General features: G+C 38.2%; 1 protein-coding gene across 4 annotated transcripts in view; it reads left to right on the forward strand.

Annotated features, from left to right (window-relative positions):
* The window catches only part of CCAR1 (cell division cycle and apoptosis regulator 1), a 38036-nt gene that overhangs the window by 13783 nt on the left and 4655 nt on the right, over positions 1-19598 (forward strand). For all 4 annotated transcript variants that reach the window (XM_019538507.1, XM_019538508.1, XM_019538509.1 and 1 more), the window contains 15 exons: positions 1384-1498; positions 1586-1778; positions 2267-2396; positions 2707-2868; positions 4228-4453; positions 5660-5773; positions 6785-6951; positions 7670-7880; positions 8679-8762; positions 9364-9549; positions 13639-13830; positions 15926-16159; positions 16515-16623; positions 18009-18091; positions 19313-19459. In XM_019538507.1, the coding sequence (XP_019394052.1) occupies positions 1384-1498; positions 1586-1778; positions 2267-2396; positions 2707-2868; positions 4228-4453; positions 5660-5773; positions 6785-6951; positions 7670-7880; positions 8679-8762; positions 9364-9549; positions 13639-13830; positions 15926-16159; positions 16515-16623; positions 18009-18091; positions 19313-19459 (2353 nt within the window). The remainder of the gene's footprint in view (positions 1-1383; positions 1499-1585; positions 1779-2266; positions 2397-2706; positions 2869-4227; positions 4454-5659; positions 5774-6784; positions 6952-7669; positions 7881-8678; positions 8763-9363; positions 9550-13638; positions 13831-15925; positions 16160-16514; positions 16624-18008; positions 18092-19312; positions 19460-19598) is intronic.

The raw sequence follows: 19598 nt of genomic DNA on the forward strand, positions 1-19598 counted from the left end.
CCACCAGGAAGAGTCCAGCACAACCTCCAGCCGTGAGCGCACAGCAGGCAACCTGCCTTCACCCACGCACAGATCTGGGGGCACAAGTCCCCCCCCAATGTCTCCCCCAGGGGTGTGCCCAGCAGTGCCGCTCCCTGCACCCCCTGGATGAGCCACAGCTCTGCCTTGTGCCCTGCCCTGCCTTGGCTGGGCAGCACCTGCCCCAGCTGCACTCCCATGGGGGCCTCGATCTGCTCCCCCTCACCCCCCAGACTTACCTGGCTGAACGCTTCGCTTCAAGCTGTCAGGCTGCACTCCTGGCTGTGTTCATGCTGTGTCTGTGGGTGTGCCCTCAGCATTAATTGGTGACATTATCAGCAACATAAGTATAAAAAGTCAATTGCCAATAATGTCAATTTTCCTTTCGTTGGTGCCAATACTATATGGACGGATGTATCGGTGCACCTCTACTAATAACTTATTTCACCATCTCCATAACTCTAAGCCTAAAATTAGGTTTTCACCTTAACAGAAAGCTCTCTTATAATCAGGGATCCTGGTTTTTTCTCTTCAAAAATTGCAACTTTTCTGATTTAAAGAGAATTTTTTTTGCAAATTCTTTGTTTTAAAACCCCTAAATCTTTTTTTTTCCCCCCATGATTAACATGAAATACCACTATGTATGTGGGTATCAGTTGAACACAATATTTTATTTATATATTACAATTTTAAGGCAGTTCAGAAGCCTACCAGTGCCTCAATCGCTATAATAAAATAATTATAAATACTTATGAATTTTGGTGTCTGATTTTGGGTCTCCTATTATGGAAAATCAGAGCTCCCCCCAGCCCCTTTGCTCACCAAGATGTGGGTCTGGCTACAGCTGTGTTATGCTGCCACCCCCCACCCTGCTCTGCTTTGTAATGCTGAGTAGCCCTGGTATGCCAGTGCCCTGCCCATGCCATTGTCTCTCACTCCCCACTACCCCCAGCCGTGTCTGCTGGAGTGGGGGCCTTGGCTGCCAGGGCTACAGGACAGCCCTGCCCTACTCCCTCCCTCACTGTTGGGGGGCTCAGTTGTCGCTCCCCCTACCCCACTGTCCTTGGCTCCATACTTACCTGTGGGGAGCTGCTCTCCAGGCTGTCCGGCATGTGTGAGCATGCACATGGTGCCCCCTGCTGATTGCCCTCCTCCTGCTCCCCCCAGCCCCTTGCAGGCTGGAACTGTGCAAACCTGCAAGAGGAAACCCACTGTTTCCTGTGTTTTTCTGCTTTTAAAGGAGACAATCCAGGTTTTTTTCCCCTGAAAATGAGAAAATCTGTTTTTTACTGTGTTTTTCTGTGGCGAATGGAAAACCCAGATTCCTGCTTTACAATACAGCCTTTTTTCTTTTTTTTTTGGCAGTGCTGTTAAAGGAAAGACTCCTCAAGTTGGTGATAGAGTTTTGGTAGAAGCTACCTATAATCCTAATATGCCTTTCAAATGGAATGCACAGAGAATCCAGACTCTTCCAAATCAGGTAAATGCAGTTATTCAATCTAGTGCTTACTAATTTTTTTCTAATATTAAGGTCACTTTTACAGGGCATTTATTCTGTTCCCATTAGAATCAGACCCAGACTCAACCTTTGATCAAGACTCCTCCAGCTGTACTTCAGCCCATTGCACAGCAGCCTGCATTCAGTGTTCAGGCACAGCCACAGCCGCAATCACTGTTACAGGCCCAAATATCAGCAGCTTCTATTACACCTTTGCTTCAGACTCAGCCTCAGCCTTTATTACAGCAGCCACAACAGAAAGGTATCTTTTCAATATACACAACTTGCTTTTGTTTCTCTCTCATTGATATGTGTAGAATTTAAATGTTGTTTCATCTTTAAAAATAAAATCATAGAAACAAAATGAAAAGGATTGTAGTTGATTATAGATGGGCAAAGCTGTATAATTTATAATTATACATCCTATGGTACTCCTTTGTAATACCCCCCCCCCCCCAATAAAAATCCATGAAGTTCCTCAGGATTTATGATATAAATTTATTTTAGCATGTATAAATAAATTAACCTTGGGTTTTATTTTATGTTTAGATTTCTCACTGATGGTGTCATGCAACTCAAACTAAAAAGATAATTAATGATGTTAATTAAGTTATTAATATGCAAACAGTATTCAGAGATTTAATACAACTGTAAAAGTATTCAGTATTTGTAACTCTTTGAGGCAGTTATTCCCAATTATGTGCTTATATCTAAAAGGGTTTCTTTCTCTTTTTCTTTTCTTTTTTTTAGCTGGTTTGTTACAGCCCCCTGTCCGTATAGTTTCACAGCCTCAGCCAGCACGAAGACTAGATCCACCATCAAGATTTTCAGGGAGGAATGACAGGGGGGATTCTATCCCAAACAGAAAAGATGACAGAAGGTGTGTTGCTAATGATGAATCTACTAGTGAAGTTCTTCGTATGCTATGTTTAGGGTGCTCAACTATAAGTAGAAAAATTAATCTCAAAATGATAATGGTACAATCAGGTTATCTCCCATTTATCAAGTATTGATTTAAATGATGCCTTTAACTATTTAAATGCTTGTGGACCGTATGGTCAGTTTTGTAACAAAGCATTTTTTTCACTTTGTTTGACTACATTGTATTTTCGTAGCATAAGAGGCCTGCTTCTTTCTAAAATTGCGTTAGCTTCTACAATGAGAAATACTTACCTTGTACGTTTTTTAAGTCGTGAAAGAGAACGAGAGAGACGTAGGTCACGAGAGAGGTCACCTCAGAGAAAACGCTCCAGAGAGAGATCACCTCGGCGAGAGAGAGAACGATCACCTCGGAGACCGCGTCGTGTTGTCCCTCGTTACACAGTTCAGTTTTCCAAGTTTTCCTTAGACTGGTATGTTCATAGTCTCCTTCCTCTTTTGAAAATTACTTTTAATCTGTCAAATGGTATAGCCTGAAAATAATCTTGGATTCTTTTTTGGTTTAGTTTATTAAAAGCAGCTTGTTTCTCGACTACAGAGGGGATAAGTTACAGATGTTGTAATTCTGTCAGCCACATGTGTAAATCGGACCCAACACTTTTGGATGTTTTGGTTTACAGAAGCTCCAGCTTAACTTGCTGAGCTGACCTAGCATTATTCTGCTAGTGATACACCACATGCTTTGTTTTGGATCACCTGCTGATCCGATTGATGTGCAAGTCTGCCTTATACCATCCATCTTCCAGTAACTTGATCCATAGGAATCAGGGATTACTTTAGAGGGCTGATCCTTTGTGGCTTTCTATCAGTCAGATCACTCCATGCTTCGTAAATAAATGTGTGGTTAGTTTCTCACGGTTTCTTTTTTTTTCCAATTCATATTTCCAGTTTGTACTATTCATGCTTTCTGGTATGTAGAAACCGTTTAAGTATAAATGTTCTGACAGCAACCTGTTCTAAGACACACTTCTTGCAAGTCTCTCAGTGTATGTGGATGTTTCTCAACAGCTTTCTTTGTATGATCTTCAATCCATCAACATTTCAGTCTTCACTACAGTTTCTTGTATTTCCTCATTGACTGCTCCCTTTGTTTTACTGACCCATAGTTTCTTTATTTCTACAGCTTTGTGGTCTGCATCGCCAGTCAGGGACCATATTTTGACTTAACCATATATGTTGCTATTTGTATCAGTAGCGTCAGCATTAAATATTAACAGCCTCCAAATTTAAAGGGAAGGGCTAGTATCAAATGACTTTGGAGTCTTGTATCATGATTTGTGCTAAATTCTGTAGAAGGCAGCTAAGCATGGTGCTGTTTGCTAAATGAAATATTAGGCTCTTTTTCTGTCACCTTGGATAATTTTACAGGATACATTTGTATTGTTTCTTTGTTATTTTTAGTTAGTATGTTTCAATTCTGGTTTCATTCTCTATTTTCAGCCAACTTGTAAGCATGTGTATTTTTCAAATCCTTTCGTTTGACAGATATTATTTGACTTTTCTAAAATGTAAATTTAGAAAAGTGTTGAAAAAAAGAAATGTTATGGTAGAATTTTAAATATCAAATGGTTAATTTTCTGAGCATTGCTATTGAAATGAAATTAGATGTGAACCCTGCTGTGTTAGCATTTTACAATCTAAAGTAGCACTGGGATTCAGCATATTATTGGTGGCATTTCTAGTGAATGGTTAAAAAAATCTTAGTAATGTACCTTTTTAAGATTAAGATCTCTTTATTACCGTGTGCTTCAAAATAAATCTTCTTCTTACAGCCGTAGTTGTGATATGATGGAATTGAGACGACGTTATCAGAACTTGTATATTCCTAGTGACTTCTTTGATGCACAGTTTACATGGGTGGATGCTTTCCCTATGTCAAGACCATTTCAGTTGGGAAACTACTGCAATTTCTATGTCATGCACAGAGAAGTAGAATCTTTAGACAAAAATACTGCTGTTCTTGACCCACCAGATGCTGATCATCTGTACAGTGCAAAGGTTTGTATATCACCTTATATTTTGGTGCTCCATTAGAAATTGTTTACAACACAACAGAACTTAGGTTTCACTGCACAAGTGTGTTATTTTCTCTTCTTCCCCATAGGAATGACTTTCTTCAGAGCAGATGTTCTTAGTTGATTATATTTAGTGTGTTAATGTGTGCATTAATAGATCTAAAAATGAAAATGAACTTAAGGATGATTTGCAGATACTTAAAATAATCAGTAAAACTAGGATAATGCTGGATTATGGATCAGCAGCAGTGAGTTTTTATTATTTGGGTTCTGTTTCCAGCTCTGTCAGTCTGTGACATTGGTTAGGTCACTTACCTGTTTTGTGCCATGGCTTCATTCACCTGTAAACTGAGCTATGATTTGATCAGTGCATGAAAGATTTTGTTTTGTTTTTTATCAAGATATTGCTAGTTATCTTTTACCAGCTAAAATACTACATTATGATAACATTAAGACTGTTTAAAAAAAAAAAAGATGTAATCTTAAAACTGAAAAACTAAAAACTTGGGAAATTAAAAGGTGCAATTGGTCTAGACAGAAGTGAGAGGTGATTTTTCTGAATATGGGAAGCTTCCTGGCTTCTTTTAAAGTGGTGATACAGGTCATATTTAGGCATTTGAATGTGCTTACTGTACTTTGACACATTTTCCTGTTTGGCTTGCCTAAGTTTAATTACAATTTTACGGTGTCTGTAACAAAATCTAAATCAAGCATGTTATGATGGTGCTGGGAGCCAAAGATCCATGGCTGAAATCATAAATGTACTTGGTGCTGATTTCTGTTTAAACAACTCTGTATATAATGCTAATCTGTAAAATAACACAAGTTGTCTTTAAATATAGATGCTTTCAATTGCTTAATATACTTCCATGGTTTTGTATACTTTAAACGTGCTAATAGAACCTAAACAGAAAATTTGCTACTTGATTCCTCTCCTCCCATTTTGGGGGTTTTAAAGGTCATTAATTTAAGGTAGGAAGAACTAGTGTTGTTTTGTCTTGGTTGGTATTTTAGACCCCAGTCTAAAATGCACTATAACTACCTGTGCATGGTTTGACCTTTTTATACTCACTAGGCTTGTTAACTTGAATGGGAATATTTAAATGCATAAGTACTTGCAAGCTCTATATATTATTTACCACACATTCTGGTGTCTTAACCAAGTTGAACTATTTGATTCATATAATAGGTGATGTTAATGGCTAGTCCTAGTATGGAAGATCTCTATCATAAATCATGTGCCCTTGCTGAAGATCCCCAGGAACTTCGTGATGGATTTCAGCATCCTGCTAGACTTGTTAAGGTAATTTGTATTTCAGCACTAGGTGTCTTGGGAATTTCCAGCTGTGGAACAGGGGTCCAAAACTTACGTATTCAGATTTAAACTGTTTAGAGAAACTTTAAAAGCCATGCTTATTTTTATGTAGTCTTTTATACAATCATCAAAATGTATGCATGTCTCAGCAATGAAGCACGTCCAAATGAAGCAATGTATTCCTTTTGTCAAAGTTGATATTTAACTATGAACTGTAGATTTAACACTCTACTACTACAGAAGGTGCTACTAAGTTTTTTAAAGACCAATACGTTTGTCTTTTTTTAGTCTGTTAAAAGGCTTCATATGTCTGCTCTGAAGTGACTTAAGGGTAAGATGGCAGTATTTAAACCTGTTCTCATTAATGCAGTTAATAAGAGAGAGTGGACTTGAAGATCCAAAACCACTTTCTGTCCCACTGTGACTGTGTTTGGAAATGGTCTTGCTTTCCAGCCTGAGCTATTATGTAGGTTTCTAGATGTTATTTAAAGGTATCTGTTTGCTCTTGAAATATGGTTGTGTGTCAGTGGATGATCCTTATATCACTTACATGTCAACTGATGTATTTTGAAAGCTTTGGATCAAACTTGTGATATAAATGTAAAATCTTGTTTAAAAGGAAGCATTTATATACCTCTAAAGTAAAAAAAATGAACTGTTTCACCATTTAATTTGTAAAGGGTACGTCATCATATTACCATATTACCAAATTATTGGCCCACAAAATAACAAGCATCTGTCTATCAGGTAATAGTTAATGAAAAGTCTCGCAAAGCAAGAATGAGTGGTGATGTTTTAAACCTATTCCATTTCTGAAACTACTGTGGAAAAAAATAACTGAACTCTTTCTTGTCTGAGACTTTTCAGTTTTAAATGTTTTGACGTCTTTTTAGTAAACTGAATGGTATGTTTCCTGCTACATATATTTTCTAGTATTCTTACAGTTTGGGGAACTATTTTTCCTAGCAGGGAAGCATTCAGTAGACTCTTTTTGTCTAGTTTTTAGTGGGTATGAAAGGCAAAGATGAGGCCATGGCTATTGGAGGACACTGGTCCCCATCACTGGATGGACCGGATCCAGAAAAGGACCCTTCGGTGCTGATTAAGACGGCTATTCGTTGTTGCAAGGCCCTAACAGGGATTGACTTAAGTGTGTGCACACAATGGTAAGTACTGTCCTCCAAAATAGAATGTACTGCACAAATATTTGATTCTTACAGAAGTGCTTTAGAAAACCAAACCTCTCTGTCAGCAGTTTGTGATGGTTCAGGTAAACTTTTCAAAGAGTTGTTCTATTTTGTAATGCCAGTTTGGTGCCAAATGTGCTGAATAATATAATAGAGCTAATTTAATTCTGGATTTGTTTTGTTGTTGCGCTGTAAGTTTGCAATGGATGTTTGTTGAAAATACTTTTCATTTCATGCATAGCTGAAGAAGATCGTCAAGAGAACTTCATTTCATTGTTCTTTTGTTATAAATAATTAGCCCTTGGTTACATAGCCATATTTTCTCTTGAGTTTGTTTTTTGTCCTGTGTTTAACACTTAAACTGACACAATGGCAGTGTGCAGGTTGTACTGTACACTAAATATAAAAGATATTCAGTTGTCTTCTTTAATTTGAACTTCAGAGTTGCTTGCATAAATTAGCAGGCACATTGCTTTACCTAAAGCAGTTAGCATATTGTTTGTTCCTCTCTATTTTAACTTGCAGTACAAAATACAAATGTGCCCAAAGAGAAAATATGGCGTTCATAATTTTTTTCTTTAGATAAACTTCAAGTTCTTGCAGCAAAATTTCTTTACTTGATGTGCTACAAGTGAACTAGGCTCTTTAAAATGTATTGTAGAATTTTTTTTCCAACATGCTTCTTCCCTTGCAACAGGTACCGTTTTGCAGAGATTCGCTACCATCGCCCTGAGGAGACCCACAAGGGGCGTACAGTTCCAGCTCATGTGGAGACAGTGGTTTTATTTTTCCCGGATGTTTGGCATTGCCTTCCCACCCGCTCAGAGTGGGAAACCCTCTCCCGAGGATACAAGCAGCAGCTGGTCGAGAAGCTTCAGGGTGAACGCAAGGAAGCTGATGGAGAACAGGCACTGAACGCTAATCCCTTTTTCTATTTCTGCTTCTCACAGGCACAGGAACACAGGCACAAAATGCACACCACATACTACACAACAAACATACATAGGAGGAACATAACTGGTAACAATGACTGGTAAACCAGCTTTCAGCAGTGTAGTGAATGTTGTTTATCTTTATTTCAGCTAGTATACTAACTTTTAATGTGTGCTGATACCACAAATGGAAGTAAAATGTGCTTATGATGCTCAGAGCATTTCTTATCTTTAGAACTAGATGCTGGAATCTGGGACCAGTTGTTGAGTGAGATTTCAGTATTACTAGCCGTCTTAAACATTTTGCCATTTTCTAAAATTTCTAAACTTTTTCTTGTGGCCGGCTCTGGTTATGATATTTGAATTTGGACAAGCAGTAGTCGGAAATATTTGAATTTCAGGCCATGTGGCTGATCAGCATCTTGGAATAAGGAAAGGTCTGACTGAATCAAAAATAACTGGGGAATTTGAAACATGGGGCAAGATCACACACTGTATGGTTAATGGAAACCAGCGGTGTCTGTGTAACCCCAATATTCTTTGTGGTGTTCTTTATCACCCTTTTGTATTTTACAGATCTGGCTTTTATTGGCTGAGTGGCACTGTGATCATTTATAAAGTGGTAGAATGTGTGTGTGAACATGTCTAAACAATAACTTTAGGAGAAGACTTATCTGAAACAGTTGTGACCTTGCACAAATCAGCAACAAATTTAAAAATAAATAAATAATTTCCAAACTTTCTGGATGATAATTCCTTAATTTTATTTGTCAGGATGAAGAGGAAAAAGATGATGGGGAAGCTAAAGAGATCTCTACTCCTACACACTGGTCTAAACTGGATCCGAAAACAATGAAGGTAACACATTGAATATCTGAAATTTTTTTCACGATACTTTCATTTTTAATTATATTTATCTAAACTAGCATTTACATGATTTTTGAGAGTTAACAGCAGCAAACCTTTTCTGTTGTTATTTTTCCTTTTTAACATAGTAGTTCATTATAGATGTTCCAGCTAAGGTCCATTTAATTTCAGCAACAGTCATAACTCTGAATTGGACACTTTATGCTACGTACAATGTAGGGAAAGCGGTTTTTATCAGCTAGGCTTCATTTATTGAACTGAAAATGAAAAGCCAGATCCCTTCAGACCCATGTACTAGCATGTAGAGTCTGTTTAGAATGATGGAGGTATCTCAAAGAAGAGATTAGAGTAGAAACACAGATCAAGTGCCTGATGCCCATTTTCTGTGCAAGTATTTTGTGTATTTGATTTATACAGCTACACTGTTCATATATCATACTTCAGAACCTTTATTAGTTGTTCCAGTATTGATGAAAAGGGACTTCAGTTACTAGCTGTTGGGTAAAGTTTGCTTTTCTAACTTTACCTTTTATTGTTGATCTGTTTCACTCTTTCTCTGATTAGTACCATTTACAGAACTTCTGTGTACTAGGTAAATGACCTTCGCAAAGAGTTAGAAAGTCGAACTCTTAGCTCTAAAGGACTGAAATCGCAGCTGATTGCCCGACTTACAAAGCAGCTGAAAGTAGAGGAACAAAAAGAAGAACAGAAGGAGTTGGAAAAATCTGAAAAAGAGGAGGAAGAAGAGGAGGATAGGAAATCTGAAGATGACAAAGAGGTTGGCTTTTAAATGCATTGGTGCAACTCTGAAACTGTTAGGCAATAAGAAATTGGTACCTACTTACATTAAAGTTTTAAAGTTGGCAAGAGGATTGGAAGCCCAAGGGAAATGTCTCTTACTGTAACTTAAATTGTTAGAAAGTTAGGCCCTGAAAGCAGTGAAAACTTGGCTAAGATGTATTTTAATTTCTTAAATTTCAAAACTTGCTGACTAACGTCTGCATAAATGGCAGAAGGCCATTCCTGGTGTTTATTTGTGTCCTGCTTCTGTGCCATGACCAGGGATCCTGGTTTTCTTGGTTTAAAATTTGTACGTTCTCTGACTTTAAAATACTCCGAATTCTCTGATTAAAACACCCTGAATCTGTGATTTTTTTTCCCCATGGTTAAAATGAAATGCCACTAGATAAATATAGAGATATAGAGAGAGATCTATGTATGTATCACCACATCTCCCCCCCCCGCCGCCCCCCATGTCCCACTCCCTGGGAGTGTACACAGCAGCAAGGAGCGAGCACCCCTCTCCCCACACAGATAAGCTCCCTGTGGCTCTGTCTTGCTGCCTGGCCAGGCCCCATGGCTGCACAGCTGGGCCCCAACTGAGCAGCACCCCCACCAACCCTGCCCTACCCCCTCCCTAACTGTGGGAGCCTCAGTCTGACAACCCCTACCCCCGGTCTTGGCTACAGACAGCTGGGGGATCTGTTCTCCACGCATGTGGTGCTCCCTTTGTCCCACTCCTCTCAGCCCCAGGCAGCCCCTTACAGGCTGGAACTCTGCCAGCCTGCAAGGAGAAAGCTGCAGCCTCCCATACTCTTCTTAAAGGAGAAAATCCGCATTTTTCTGCAGTCAATGAAAAGCCCTTATCCCTGGCCATGGCCCCAGCAATACTTCTGTGATGGATATCAACAGAAGAATCTATATAGGAACAACTAATGCAATGGACAGGTGTTACATTTATGCTGGTTAAGTGAAGCAGGGCCTCCCCAATGCTAATTCCTGGCCTGCTGGTGTTGAAATCACTTTTAAATCCATCTTCTTTAAACTGAAAGGCCAGGAACTGGGGTCAGGGAAGCTGTCCCTGGCCTTGTGTCCTTGTACCTCCAGCTTTTAAACCACTGTGTGAACCCACTCAACTGTTCAGCCAGTGACTTTCCTTTAGTGTCAGTCCTGAAATTTAATTGTTCCTTCCCTTCTCCCTTGAAAGGATGATTAAAATCATTGTTGCTGTACTCAGTGGCAGCTTCCCCAGCATTTGTTCCTTCCTGTGTGTTGGATCAGAAACACCTGAGTATTCATTAGGGTGTACCACAGTATATGGAAATATTCAGTAGTATGCTATTTTAAAAGCAGCTAGACTCCTTACTATCTTCAGACCACACTTTTATGCTCCCGAGTCATCAGTTCAATCTAAAAGTCTCACTATTTCTATCCATTGTAATTCTGCCAGTTGTAATTTACAAGTAAAAATACTCTATTGCAGTTGTATCTAAAAGGATTGCGCTTTTTTTAATCCTGTTCAAGTTTAAATTTGTGCTGAATGTATGTGATGGAGGAAGAAGTTAGGAATCCTTTATTGTTTCCATGTAATAGAAATGGTAAACCTGTTTATAGGGCTCCAGAAAGCTTTCTCACTGTTGGTATTTTTGCTTCTTACACATCACATCTCTGAGGGGTGGCACCCTTCTAGTTATGAAGTAACTATGCTGCTCCACATGCTAATTGGAGATGTCTGTTGCTCCCTAAGCAAAAATATGCATGCCCCACAATGTGGTGGTTTTGAATGTTCTAAGGAATATTGTTGGCTAACAAGATTTCAGCTGCAAACATGTTCTTTATAATGGCAATAGGGACACCATTTATAATCTCTTTCTAAAAGTACATAATTTCTGTCTGGTTAAATTTTCTGGTTGTTTAGCCTTCTATTCCTTGTTTTAAAAGCATGGAATACTACATTTTCTTGAATACAAGATGATCTCCCCCATCATTAGATTCTGTAGATGGAAAATGTATAAATTAGTTACAATTTTCCAGGTATAGAATCTAATTGCTGGAGGTTTACCTTGAATTTGTCTCCCTCCCACTGCTACAACAGAGAAAATATATCTGGGGGGTCAGGTAGCCCCCTTGACCTCTGCTCCCCAGCCAAGCTTCTTTGTCCTGTAGTCCCTTTCTGTGCTTCATACTGTCAGACCCTGCTTGCCCTGGACACAGGGAAGCGAGTGGCAAATTTGAAAGCACTGACCTTGAAATAAACATGCCTGTAATAATTTGCACAGCAGCAAATTACTGAAAGTACTCATAGACTTAATTCATTCAGAATTAATGCATTTGACCTTATTTGAAATTGTTGCAAGTTTTAAAACAAGTATTCTATAAACGTACTTTTAAGAAGCAGTCTTGTATCTGCTTGTATGTAGTACAAACGTAAAAAAAAAAAAATCTTTTTCAAAGCCAAATCAGTTCCAAATTCAACTGAGCAAAGCTCAGTAGTCAAGCTCCAAAATTTGACTTGGGCACAGCTCAGTTGTCAAATGTGTGTGGCTCTATCACTGGGCAAGTATCCTCCCTCCTAGACCCATTGGTTTTGGGCTTTGGATACTCCCCAAATCCAGGCAGGCATCCTACATTCAAGCCCCAGGCCTGGATGCCCTGGGGTTCAGATGCCCTATCTCCCTTTATCTTAGCCAAAAGGCTGCAAAATGTGAATTGTTCATTATATTATTCCAAAACCAAAATAAACTGTGTGTGATTTTAGTCCAAAGCCAAAAGGCTCATGATTTACCATAAGGTTCATTGGGCTGGGCCTCAGCAGATTCAATAGCATTTAAAGCTGTGGTGACCCTGTAGCACAGCACTCTATGTACTCCAGGTATTCTCCAGCCCCTTCCTTGCTTCCCCCAAATTCGTGTGCATTTAACCCTCATTCATGACTGGAACTGGGTGTGTTTGTCAAGAATCCTGGGATCCTGCAAAAATGTATATGCAGATAAGGCACAGGGTAACCTGGTCTGGCTCCACCTCATGAAGGGCATGGCCACATTAATCATATGTGACAGGATGAGAGATGGGGCAATAGGGATTCTGGATTAACTGTTTGGGGCTCCATTTTTAATGATGTTTGCCAGACATGTAAGGCTGTTTGAAGAAACGGGAATCATTGGAAGTTGGGAAAGAAAGACGCAGCTCAGCTTTGGGGGTGAAGAGAAAGTCTAAATGTATGCAGTGTAGTGACTTACCATGACTTGAGAGAGAGTCAGCGCTGAGGGGACTGAGCACAATGGATACTACCATCTTATTCAGATAAGATCAAATGTAACATTTTTGGCACCTCCCTTGCTCCAATGGCCTTATGGCTAAGGGCAAGCAAAACTCAGGGGCATCTGAACCCCAAGCCTCTGGATTTGGGTCTGCATGGAGGATGCCTGCCAAAGGTTTTGGAAACATCTGAAGCCCCAGGTACGGGTGAAGGATGTTTGCCAGTAGTAGGGCCACTTATGGTTTTGGACTCTTGGATTAGGAATTAGTTTTGGCTAATTTGGCCTTGGATACAAATTAATAAAAACAAAAAACATTTTTTGGCACCAAGGGGAGGCTGTCAGGTTTGGCTCTGGCCCCTCCCAGTGCTGGCCTTATATTACAGTACCTCCAGGCCCAGTGCCAGTTCCCTGTGGAGGGAACACCCACCCGTTTTGGCCTGGAGGTGGGAGGGGGTTGTTTTTGTTTTGGGGGGGAGGTGTTAAGGGATGTGCATGCATGTGCACAGACAAAGGTTTCCATCAGCATGTTTTTCCAATATGAGCAAGCCATGTGTGTTTATAGTCATGCTCAGTGTTGGCTGCATTTAATCAATTTTCAGTCAGCTTCCATTACTGAGAACATGCTGCTTTTGGCAGCAGTTTAAATGCATTGTCTATCTGTAATGATGTTTCCTTGTATGTGAATGTACAATGAGGGGCTTTTTCTCCCGTGCTGATTGGGGGGGGACCTTATCTTGTTTTCAGGTGACTACAGTAATTAAAGTGCATATATATACTTGAAGTTTCAGCTGGTAAGTGTTCTTTGTGTTTGCGGGGGGATTTTTTAGGAAGAAGAAAGGAAGCGTCAAGAAGAAATGGAGCGGCAGCGACGAGAGAGACGATACATCTTACCCGATGAGCCTGCCATCATTGTACATCCTAACTGGGCAGCAAAAAGTGGAAAATTTGATTGTAGTATCATGTCTCTCAGTGTTCTTCTGGACTACAGATTGGAAGATAATAAAGAACATTCTTTTGAGGTAGTTCATTTATATTACTCTGGTCCAGTTTCAAAGTAATACAGTGCTCTACAAGAAAACAACTTTTTGGGGTTCTGAGAAACCGTTTCTAGAACCCAACTGTTGAATGAGGACTTCATCCAGTGGTTCTTAGCTTTTAGTAATTCTGTTGCAGCATAAAGTATTATGTAATGCATTATTTCAAAATATCAAGCTGGACCCAATGATCTGTAAGGTCCCTTCCAGTCCCCAACATCTATGAAACTATCTGTATTTTTAATATAGTATTGATACTTTTCATTTTTTAAAATATAGTTGGTCAAACAGCATATGCATTGCCTTAACTTCATTTCTGGAAAAGCTGTCTAGACTCAGATGCTGCAATTACTACTATGTGGTTGTTTTATCACTCTAAAATAAACACATCCTCCTATTTTCCCTCTATTAAAGGGAGTCTTGGGAAGGACATTAAGGCCAGTTCTGGTATGTTTCTGTACTCCTAAATGTATTGTATTTATATGATGAGTATATTAAGACCACGGTGGCTGAACCATGGCTCATAAGACACATGCAGCTCTCTGGCATGGTACTTGTGGCTCTCCGGGGCTGTTCTGGGGGACACTGGGGGCTGGGGCTTCAGCCGCGCTGCTTACCCTGGGGCGTGCTCCCCACGTGGAAAGTCGGAGTGGCTCAGTGGGACCAGGGCAGAGTGGTCACCTCCACTTCAGGTTGCTCAGCACCCCTTCTCCCCCAACTCTCTGGCTTTGATGGAGGATCGGATGTGGCTCCCAGGGTAAGTAAGTCTGGCCACCCCTGTATTTTAACATATTTCAGAACATTAATACATTAATTCTCAGTGGCTTTTGCCTTATGTTTGTTTGTTCTTAATGGTAAGCATTCTGTTCATCCCAAGTGATGAAGAGCTCATGAAGAGTCAAATATTTGTTTTCTACTGCCTACTCATAAATAGCATTCTAATGAATATAGTTCACTAACTCTTCCCTTATTTCTTATCTGATTGTTTTAATGAAACAGCCACCTAATATTTTCAAGCCTGTTTAGAGCCCTGGTGTTTGTTCCACCCATTCCTCTTTTTTAGATTTCTTTTAAGGACTACCTTTTGTTTTTCCACCTCCTAGTATTTCTCCATCAAAACTTGAAACTCAGCTTTATGGTCTCTGCTTTCTGCTTTTAGGCTTCCTTAAGCTCAGGCCAACTGCTGCTTTGCATATGTACTTCATACATTTTGACTTTAGGTTTCTATTTTTAACTTGTTAATTTATACTTTTGAGTTTGTAATACTGTTGCAGATAGCACTTTAGTTCACACGCCTAACCTTTTTTTTTTAATTACTCATGTAGTGGTAGCTGATCCTTATAGTATTTAATTTCTCTGTAAATCTTTTTTTAAGTTGATATTGTTATCTTCAGGTTTTTTGTGCCGTTTCTTTATTTTTAAAAGTATTTATATTAATTTGATCTAAATGCCAGTTCTGTTTTAGGGGAAAAGCAATATGATGTCCGATTTTTAATTAATCTTGGTTTAAAAAACTATAAAACTTTTTTTAGTTCTGTTCTGCATTGTTTTTTATGGGGGTTTGTTTTCCTAGTTTAAACTTGAGTATCTTTTTCCATAGTAAGTCATAATCATTGCTTTTTTTTTTTAGTATCTACTATGCAGATGTTTGTGTGTTAGTTTTTGTTTTGCTGTACAAATCTAGTCTTAGACTTGAGCAGGCCAGTGCATGCAATTGTAACTCTTGTTTTCAAGAAAGCCATAATCTAATGCGCTAAAATTTTATTTGCATATACATCATAAGTTGATAAGTTACTATTTTAAATTCACCCATGCATTTTAATGGGGACGGTAGGTCTAACATAAACATTTTTACATATTTTTTGCGTCACATAGTGGAGTTCAACTGACTGTATAACTGGTGGTCCAGGAAATATGCAAGAAACAAGGGTTTTTTGGTGATGTCTTACTGGACCATTAGTAGGGTGAGATGTTGGACATTCTTGGCCACAGGATAGGAAAGGAAGCGATTTCCCCCCAAACCCTTGCCTTTCTCTTAAATATCATAACTTTAATGACTTTTTCTTGTGTTTTGATGCAGGTTTCATTGTTTGCAGAACTTTTTAATGAAATGCTTCAAAGGGATTTTGGTGTCAGAATCTATAAAGCACTGATATCCCTTCCAGAGCGGGAAGAGAAAAAAGATAAAAAGACCAAAAAGGAGGACAGAAAAGAGAAAAAAGAAGAAAAAGATGATGAAACTGATGATCCAAAGCCTAAAAGGAGAAAATCTGGAGATGATAAAGATAAAAAGGAGGATAAAGAAGAGCGAAAGGTTTGCATTTTTTTTAAACCTGAGTACTGTGCTGCTAGGATCAGAAATAAATAGTCTTCTGTGTTCTACACTACTAGTTCCCAAAACTTTGTTCACACAGTTAGTTAAGTTGATTGTTGGTTTGTTTAGATCTTCCATTATTCATCTTTAACAATTGTATAATTCTGCATTTTTTTCCTAAGCATCTTAAAGCTTAAATAAGCTTTGTTATTTGTCAGTGTAATGTTCAAGTTTACACATACTACTTTGGAACAATGCAAAAAGTATCAAGGTTTTATATTAACATTCATGAGGGTTTTTTCATTTTGTTGTTGTCCATCTCCCTCACTTAATGTCTAGCAATTTTTGATTACAGAGGGAAGATAAAAGGAAAGATGATGCTAAAGATGAAGAAGAAACTGAAGATGACAATCAGGAAGAATATGATCCAATGGAGGCCGAAGATGCTGAAGATGAGGATGAAGGTATAACTGTGTGAATATTTTTGATCTCAGAGCATCTTTATCTTGCTACTGGATATACTTGTTAAATTGGAGAAGGCACTAAGATCAACTAGAAGAGTAAATGTACAGTAAATTGTGTAAGTGGCCCTATCAGGATGAAAGCCTTATTGTGATGAGTATTATATAAATATAGAATATAAAATTGTTGGTGCAGCCTAGATGCAAGTATTCAAAAGTAAAGTACATACATGGAAGTGACTTTCAGTAATGAAGACTCTTGAAGTATGCATGTATAACTCCCGTTGGGCTTGGCAGATCAGTATTCAGCACCTCTTAGTATGAAGCTACTTTATTTAAATGCCTAACTCTTATGCATCCAAGTTATTCTGTGTTCAATGTTTTTTCCTGTGTATCAGACTAGTGCAGTTGGGGGTATTTAATGAAGTGCAACATGAGGAGCCCTTTTGACTTTGGCCTCCAATTTAAGACTGGTGGTACCTGGGGCTTTTCACATAGAAGCAAGGGTAATGGCACAGCAACTTTTTTCCCAGAGCTACAGTGATGTCCTCTGTTCCCTTGTCCAAGATACAGGAGTGAGTAAGGCAGGCTATATTCTTCTTCAGAATGCAACCTTAGGGATAGCATTTGTTGATATATTTGTGCTACTAGGTTTTGGAGTTCAGTTCAGTTGAGAGGCATGGGGCAATTCATGTTTCTCAAAGGTATGTTGTTTTCCTAGCAAAAATTTTTAATGAAAGTTTGGATTGGATTGTAATCCCATTTATTTTGAAGTTTCAGGACTTGCATGCACTAGAAATAGTGCAGTCGTATAATTTTTTTGAGAGACTAAAATTCAGAATGAAATGATTTTGATAGTAAAATGTTGTGTGAAATATATTCTCTTTTCATCTTTCTTTCATTTAAGTCTAATTTAGAGGGTCTTTAGATAGATCAACTTCTTATTTTAGGGATTGTTTTCATGTAAAATGCTTTGGAGAATAATCAGGTGACTTCCTAATAGAGGTAATGAAGATGCTATCTGATGCAGATTTTTTTAAGTCTTAATAGTAAATGAGTTCCGTGACATGTATATTTAGAGTTATTTTTAAATAAACAATTGCTTCTAGCTTTTTTCCATGCAAGTTTAAATGAACTAGTAAAATTAACTATATGCACTTTCAAAATGAAGATAAAAAACAAAATTGTATTTTAAGGACCCAGTTGTGCTAAATGACACTTCCCCTTTCCATTTTATGTTTTGGAAGGGTCTCACAATTATCTTTTGTGTTTTTGTTTTTGTAAAAAGTATTTCTATTCAAATATCATTCATGAGACTTTGTAGTAGTAGTTTAAATCTGCTAATTTAATTTATTGTGATTGTACCAAATGTCACTTCTGTTTTATAGATCGGGATGAGGAGGAAATGAATAAGCGAGAAGACAGACGAGAAGGAAACAGGCACTGTAAAGAGAGGTCGTCTAAAGATAAAGTAATTAAAGCTTTTTTTTTTTTTTTCCTTACATTATTCATGGCCTTAGTTAGACAAGTTCTAGTTAAGGTGGTACTTTTATTTGAATTGTATGACCTGCTTTGTCCCATTTGTTATCCTGAAACTTAGCATCTAAACAAATTTAAAGGAATCTTTGACAGCTTCTGACAACTAATTAGTTAATATAATTAGTCTTTATTAATTTATAATAACTAAAAAGATAAAATATACACAAGTCATGGAATGTGCTTACCAGCCTAAAAGGCTCGTGGGTAAGTCCTGCCCATGCACAAGAGGTAGGTAGTTGGCATAATTTATGTACCAGTTGGAGATAGATTGATAAAAGCCTAGTGAAACTAGGAAAGAGGCCAGGACTGCAGCCCACCTCAACCCCGCTGTATTCATAATGCTTAAATTTCCCTGTGAACCACTGAAGTTTCTGTAATGTGACCTGCAATTACTTCCTTTTTTTGGGAAATCTTAGTAAACCAGAGGTGGTTTACATTTTAAAAAAAAAAAAATGTTTGGAGAAATCATAGTTAATAAGCTACCACATTATTTGGCATAATTATGAAATCTACAGCTTTCAGTGCAGGGAAACTGTTTTTTGTCATAGCTTGTCCATATCCCGGAGGGTCAAAGAAATTCAAGACAAAGCATAACATAAAACTTTTCTACAAATCGTAAAGTTTGAAAGTAAAACAGATGTTTTATCCTCTCTCTGTTCCTCCCCTGAAGAAGATGAGGAAGTGTAAGAACAGTTTTAAAGGTTTTGTTTTTTTTAAAAAAGGCTGAAAATGAATCTTGTGTGAATTTAATGCCAATTTAACATATAGTTATGGCTATTCCCATTATGAAATAAAATATTTGCAACTATTTGAAAGGGTATTGGCTGTGAACACCTTTGTGTACCATTTTGTCATGAACTGTAACCGAAACAGAAAGGGGAAAGAATCTTCAATTTATACCTATGATGCAGTGTTCTCTGCTTCACATCAATTAAACATTGGCCTATAAACTGAAAAATGCTGTGCCAAATAATGATGTACTTCATTTGATTATTTAATACTGGCCTTATTGATAACTTGATTTCAAGGGAGGATAAGATGCCATGGTAGAATCTACTTTCTTAATTCAAATTTGTCATCTTCCATTTTGGCTTGAAAAGAATGGGAAAACGATGATGTTGTGACTTTCTAATATATAATGTACTCTGTTTAGGAGAAAGACAAGACCCAGATGATTACTGTTAACAGGGATCTTCTGATGGCCTTTGTTTATTTTGATCAAAGTCATTGTGGATACCTTTTGGAAAAGGACATGGAGGAAATACTGTATACGCTTGGACTACATCTTTCACGTGCTCAGGTTTATTTTAATAGTTTTATAGAAATGTATTTTGCAATAAGGCAGACATATTAAAGGAAAAGTAGTGTATATTTGTATGTATTTAACAACTGCTTTGTAACATCTGTACACAAAAAGACAGAGTTAAGATCAGGGGACA

This window comes from Crocodylus porosus, unplaced genomic scaffold (genome assembly GCF_001723895.1).
Source record: "Crocodylus porosus isolate Cpor-Errol unplaced genomic scaffold, CroPor_comp1, whole genome shotgun sequence".
Taxonomy (NCBI): domain Eukaryota; kingdom Metazoa; phylum Chordata; order Crocodylia; family Crocodylidae; genus Crocodylus; species Crocodylus porosus.